This window comes from Crocodylus porosus, unplaced genomic scaffold (genome assembly GCF_001723895.1).
Source record: "Crocodylus porosus isolate Cpor-Errol unplaced genomic scaffold, CroPor_comp1, whole genome shotgun sequence".
In the NCBI taxonomy this organism is placed as follows: Eukaryota; Metazoa; Chordata; order Crocodylia; family Crocodylidae; genus Crocodylus; species Crocodylus porosus.
In genome coordinates, this window is record NW_017728918.1 from 1,980,209 (window position 1) to 1,987,314 (window position 7,106).

General features: G+C 41.4%; 1 protein-coding gene across 1 annotated transcript in view; it reads right to left on the reverse strand.

Annotated features, from left to right (window-relative positions):
- Positions 1-7,106, reverse strand: part of SLC25A27 (solute carrier family 25 member 27) — a 23,180-nt gene that overhangs the window by 1,392 nt on the left and 14,682 nt on the right. Inside the window, exons 4-8 of the mRNA XM_019537117.1 lie at positions 6,004-6,126; positions 5,120-5,232; positions 4,352-4,436; positions 2,201-2,293; positions 1,600-1,702 (exon numbers count right to left, since the gene is read on the reverse strand). Coding sequence (XP_019392662.1) covers positions 1,600-1,702; positions 2,201-2,293; positions 4,352-4,436; positions 5,120-5,232; positions 6,004-6,126 — 517 coding nt within the window. The remainder of the gene's footprint in view (positions 1-1,599; positions 1,703-2,200; positions 2,294-4,351; positions 4,437-5,119; positions 5,233-6,003; positions 6,127-7,106) is intronic.

Below are 7,106 nucleotides of genomic sequence, written 5' to 3' on the forward strand. Positions count from 1 at the left end.
AGCTGACTTCCTGCCCTTTGGGCAGGGGGCTGGACTCGATGATCTCCCGAGGTCCCTTCCAGCCCTGATGTCTATGAAATCTATGAACTGCCAGCAGGGAGACCCTTTCCTGTGCTCCCCTGACAGTAACTAAGCACCATGCAGGAAGAAGCTGTCTTATTTGAATGCAAAGGAGACAAGAACCTGACCTGAAGCACAGAAGTAAAAAAAAACATATTCAGACAATAATGATGGTGGTAGAGAGTGCAAAACTGGGTGCTGAGGAAAGGAAGTAGAGAGAAACTGAAGAAAGCAAAGCAGTTATTTTGGAATGATAATGATAAGGTGTTTCCATGGATAGCTATAGTCATTCAGCTATAGCTATATTAGTTACTTCCCCATTGCATGTAATTTGAGATAAGTGAAGGCAGTCAGGCACTTGCTGTACAAGCACAAAGCGTACCTCAGTCTTGACCTGCCACATCGTTCTCTTGAACAGAACATTGACAGTCACGTAGCCTGCAGGCATGTTTGGTGATGTGGATCTATCTAATGGGTTTATGTTGCCTGTCATCGAGGTATTTAATTAAAGAGATTATACTTTCACAATTAGTGGCATACCTTTTAAGCCCAGAGGTAAAGGTAGAAGTGTGCTAATTCAATTCATCTAGAGAACATCAAGTTAGGTTTAAGTCTTATGACAGTATGCCATGTTAGTCTTTTGTAGGCCTTACTGGAGCATTGATCCATATATATACTATTCACCAAAGGCTTTGCTAAAAAAATTGACCTAACCAGCAAACCTTAGTGATGTGTGAACTCCTCACATAAATCCTGGCACGTGGGCCAGATGGGTATTCCTACCAAGAGATGGGAGGGGAAGATGGTGGTACAAGGTACAGGATAGTCCAGGACAAGTTTGGAATGGGAAACAAACTCCTGGTACAAGAGAGTTTGAGATATTCAAGATGCAGATGGAATGCAATATGCAATTTGTTTTGATCATCATATAAAAGGAGAATTGGAAGTCAGGGGAACTATAGTGGCCTAGGGGAGGCTGCATGGTGTTGTGCCAACTCCCTTGTCACAGGTGCAAATGCATTAACTCCTGGTCTGATGTACTTGTTAGGCCAAAACATGTTAAGGCTGTGCTTGCAGACAATAAATCTGTCCAAATCTTTGCCACCAAGACGAACCTCTGGTCATTCTTTAAGACAAGATTGGTGTTAGAATCTCCTGGTTGTGACTCTTATCGACACCGTAGTTCTTGAGACTTCAACACCAATGACACATGAAAACCACCTGATGACAAGTCTTTCTGACCAAGTTAGTCTCTAAAGTGCCCCACCCCCCTCTGCCTGACATAGCAGATGTGAGAAAGGACAACAAAACAGGCACTTCAGTGTCAGAACTGCTGGAAAAAGTTCCATGCTAGTCCACGTTCTAGGCTTTGATTCTGCAAGATGTTGAGAACCTCTAACAAAACTGCTAATGAACTAAAGCTCCTAATGAAAGTACTTGGCACCTGTCAGGATAAGGTCTTAGTGTCTGGAAAGAACTTTCAGAGTTTGTCATCCAGAGTTATACAACTATAAACAGATAACTGCAAATAACATTTACCATTCGCATCCAGGTTGGTATGAAGCCTTTGTAAAGAGACATAAATCCTTCACCTTGTATTGTTCGAATCAAGCAGTCTGTAGAGGACTTATAGAGTAAGCTTCTAGCAAGGAGAAACAGAAATAAAGCAAAGGTTACAAATACAAAAAGCAGACAGCATTAAATGACTGTTAGCCCTCTCTACCCCTTGCAGCCCTCCTCCTCCCCTCCCTGCAACTACAAGCAATTTTTATAACTTCAATGAATGGTTAAACTTAAAAATAAGATCCCAGCCATTTATATCTCTATATATCTATAGATAGATATAGATAGCTATAGATCTATATCTGTATATAGATATCCCCACCATAATCAATTACATTTAATCAGCTATTAATTAATTCCAGTAAATAAAAAGTCTGTTAGCATAGTTTTGGACTATCCCTACCAAAAAGCTTTTATATGCACAAGAAGCCACCAAAGCAATCAGAAAAAATGTCAAGTAGAGAACTGATCCAAATCCCAATTAATAAGAACCTTTCACTTGATTTCATGGTGGGGGGAAATTTGGACCTCAAATTATTGCTGAAGTCAAGAAACATCCTCTCGGAAAGATCCGTACCTTCCCACTTCATCTCTTGGCTGGTTCATTATCCTGGTTTTGACTACATCGGCTGGAGTTCCCAGAATAGCAGCTACCAGGCCAGAACATCCACTATCAACAAAAACGGTATGTGAAGAATCCACATGTACACACATGCCCACATGCACAGCGCACATAGATATGCCACCTCCATTCAGCCACTGGGAACTCAGTTACAAGAATAAGATGTTTTACGATTGTTGTCATTAAACCACAAGTACAATTCCTCATAATTCTTAGATAATTTGAAAAATCCATGATCAATTTGTAGCTGAAAAATATACCCTGAGAAGTTATGAAATCTCCATCCTTGGAAGTTTTAAAGAGCAGGGTAGACAGACACTAGACTGAAATGATTTAGTCAGGGACTATTTTGCTTTCAGCTGGAGGCTGAATTAGATGACCTACTGAGGTCCCTTTCAGCTCTACTTTTCTGTTATTCTATGATAAATTAACATGGATTTCTCACTCAGGACAAAATCGGCAGAAGTTGTCCCAGGCCTGTCTCTTCAAATCTCTCCTCAGCAGTAGTTGCCCTTGGTACAATCCTTAAAATACAGTTGGAAATTTTGCAGGCTTTTGTAGTGTGGTCCACGCCTATAGGACTTCATGTACAAATGCATGCTCTTGTACAAAGGGAAATAGAAATGCTGTAAAAAATCATGCTTTAATGGTTCTATAGAATGAAAAATACATGCTAATTCATAAGGACAGTATTTCTTAGTGTGTCAGAAGGCAAATGAATAGAACAAAGTAGATGGGATACTGAAAGGCATCCAGTGTAAATTAGCATAGTTACATTGACTAATGGAGTTATGCTGATTGATACCAGCAGGATTCTGGCCCACCGCTAACAACTCCCAGAAGCACAACCAATCCCAGAGTTCAGAGTAATTAATTCTGGATGTGTTTGGTGCAATCAAAGCAACTGTGGTAGTGACTGGAAAGCACAAGAGATTATATATGTATTATCAGAACAATGGTCTGTTTAGCTAGGGCCCAGTTTGACAGAATCAGGTACTATAGAAGAAGATATAAAAGAGTCATAATGGACCAAAAATAGGGGAGAGGCAAAGTTTCTCCTTCATTTCCGGACTGGTTATTGACTTATATGCTGAAGCATAAGGGCTGATATCCCTCTCTTTTACTGACTGGCAAAACAAAACTAGACAGGGACAAAACACTAGAAAAATCTAGGGAAGGAAAAAATCTGTGCAGAGATGAAGTCACAGATTACCAGGCCCTATGTTTTGCTGCTGTAAACTGGCATAACCTCACTGAAGTTAGGGCACTTTTCACCAGCTGCAGATCTGGCTCCAAATTGTGTCAGAGCTGAGAAGCAGGGGGAAGGGACAGTTTAAGGGCCGATGTCTGCTCCTATTCCAGCTCCTTGAGGGCAGAACATTTTGTTTACATGATCAGAGAATTTGAGGTTTTTACTAGTCTGCTCTGTAATAATTTAAATAATGCCTTTCAGGCTCAGATCAAGTATGGGTGGAACTGATACTGAACCGAAATGGACACTGAACTAAGACTGGGTATTTAATAACTTAAGTGTCATCTAGCACTTTCATCTGTCAGTCTTGAAGTATAATTCTCTCTCTTTACAGTATGGGTAAATGAAACAAAGTAGAAAAGCATCTTATCCCAGAATTACATAGCAAGTCAGTGACAGACCTGGACCTATGTATACAAGCCATTTCTCTCTACTCTCAATCATATTTACCAGAGCATGGCTGCCTCCAAAGAAGCAGTAATTGGAAGGCAAAGAGACAGCAGTGTAATTGCCCTAAAAACACTCAATAATTAGCCTGGGGTTAATACTTTATGAATTTATTGCCAGTTTAATACAACAACAAAGTACTCCTATTATGGATGCAGCAACAAAGCAGTAGTCCTTTGTACCTGCTTAAAAAGCCCCCCTGAAATGAAACAAACTACTGTAAAAGTGCAGTTTGGTTGATGTAGCTCTGTGTGCATCAGGGGCTTTAGCTGCCCCAGATGGGTCACTCAGAGATTGCACCTCTTCAGAGTTGTGACTGAGACAGCCATGCCAACAAACACTGGTAGTATAGCCACAGGCTAAGGATGGTCTTGTTCAGTGTGTGAGGGGAGAATAAAAGCAGATACCTGGCTATGCTGTGAGTCACGCTGTTGTCCTGAAGTGGTGTGTTCCGTAGTAGGAAGTGTTTCACTGAATCATAAGTGGTCAGATCTACAATGGATATCAGAGAAGCATGATGAAAAGTTGTATGGTATCAGGGTTCGTTAGCAATTTGGGAGATAAAGACCTGGGACTAACTCCACTGACTAGATGAGTACCGCTGTTCTGGCAGGCACTCTGCTCCCCTTTCCACTTGCCATCAGCTTCAACTACAGCTTTCTCTCCATTTCTCCCCACCTGTATCATAAAGACGGGTGAGCATGCATACACTCTACTGTGTAATCTTCTCTCCACTGCAAAACCACAACTCCCCCTTCCTGCTTAACCTTAATCCACATTACACTGATAAGATTACTATTTTTCCTTTCTGTAACTTTTCATTGATATGTTATCTTCATTCTGGATAAAGTGATAGTAGGAGTCTAAGCTGGAGAGCTGGAAGGAAAGCTGGAAGGAGATACAAGGTAAAGCGTCCGGAATTTAAATGAAAATCAGCAGTCTGATAGAAACTTAATGGGAAACTTCAGAATATATCCCAGGAGTCCTGAACTTAAATGTGATGCTCTGCTGTACTGAATCATGCTGACTTTTTTGACCTTTTAAATTCATCTTCAAGCCAAATGTGTATGGTGCTAGAAGTTATATACTGGCTGACAGATGTAAATACATCCAGCCTTGGAGGAGTAAAAGAAGACTGCCACACAAGGACCTCAGGATTGGGCTAATGCATTTACCTCCCATGTTTACAAGAGCAGCTCTTTGGACATTTGGCACCCATCCTGCCCATAGGCCCCGTATTCCTCCCTCAGACAGGATCTTCACAAATGCATGGTGCACACCACGAAATCTAAAACAGGAACAACACCATCCAGCATTTTTCTGTAGCATCTCACAGGTCTTTAGACTAATTAATTTAACAAGCAAATAGAAAATCTGTTGAAGGGCAAACGTACAGTATGCGGTCCATGTTCTAGGGCAGGGTCGGCCATCTTGCCACAAGTGGCATTGGTAGTCTCTGCATGTAGCACATGGCAGAGGGGGTGGCAAAAGGCAGCACAGCAGCAGGGGGCAGAAAGCAAAACAGCAAATTGGGCAGGGAGCATAGGAAAGGAAGCATAAAGCAGAACAAAAGCCCACCTGCCAAAAATATTGCCCCTGCTGTTCTAGTGGGGCTTCCTGTGCTTTCTCCAGCCCCTACCAGTTGTGCTGCTTTTAAATTTTCATGAGAATCTGTGCACTAGAAAAAGAGTATTGAACAGACAAGCTATGGAAACTAAAATCCTCCAACTACACTGAAAAAAGGTACAGCATCTGTTGACGTGATCTGAACACATAACCTCCAGACAAATATATACATGTAACATCATCAGTCCAGGCTCCTTTTAGTGAGCTGAACTTGATAGAAAAGATAAGAAAGACCTCTGATAGTTATGCATCATTTATTAATCCCCACGTGTATCTGGAAAAATGAGTCATTTAAGTTCCACATGGAGTTTTGCTCCTCTCTGAGGAGAAAATACTCAAACAGTAATGTATGTCCCACACCATAGGACAATTAGCTATGCCAAAAGAATTACCAAAGATGACAGACAAAATGCCAGTTTAAATGAGAACTCACCGTGATGGTTTCCCTTCTAGCCTTCTTCGACCTTCCATCTGCATCTGGACCTTCACCAGATCAGTTGGACTGGCAAAAAACTGACCAATGGCACCCGCTGTCATCCCTGCAACTACAGCTTTCCTGTGCAATAGTAATGAAAACCACCATTTCAGTTACCCTGCGGGATACACACACAATATGAACAAGTCTGACATCACAATGCTTGTTTTCACAGGGGGAATTTATGTCTAACTAATGATTTCTGTGGCATCCTCCAGGTGAGATGAAAAATTTTAAATAACCACTAATAGTTTTGACAGCCAGAACTGAATTAATGACTGCAGCATCCACAGGTGGGTTGGTATGATCACTAACATTCAGGCCACTTTTCCTCACAGTGTTAAAGGTGGCTTGAGAATAAAGCATTTAATGTGTATCCCCAAGTCATGCTGGTTGCATTTACTAACCATACAGGCAGGCCTTCAGTGGAAGGCCAAGACAGCCAGAGGTTAATTTCTTTTTCTTTAATCCCAATTTCCTCTAACAGGTTCTTATATCTACATGGAAAGTAACTGGAAACAAATCCTTTTTAAAGCAACCAGAAATATAGACAACACTGGGGTTTGGGAGCCATCTTTTTGGCAATCCTTCCTCGCTCCGTTCCAGGTGTTGTTACTTTCATTCTGACAATACCTGTATAACTGAGAGCAAGTAGGTATGCAGGTCATCATGCTGAGAGAAGCATCCAGCATGTTCAATGCTTCAATATGATCAAGAAGATCCATCAGACTTGTGAGTGTCTGGATCTAGTTCCATTGTGAAATCCCCCAGCAGGCCACAGTTTGCTATGTCCACAGAGCTGCAGCATGTGGTACTTTTTAGCACAGAGAGTTCCCTTTCCAGTGTTTCTTTGAGGGGGAAAAAGTTCACAGCAATGATTACACTTGCCAAAAGAAGCTGTTTTCTGAAGTAGAGAAGAATAAAAATCCTTTCAAAAATTACTTTCTATTGGCACATTGTTACTTGATTAGATTCACTTTCATAGTTTCATAGTTTCATAGTAGCTAGAGTCGGAAGGGACCTAGGTAGATCATCTAGTCCGACCCCCTGCCTTGGCAGGA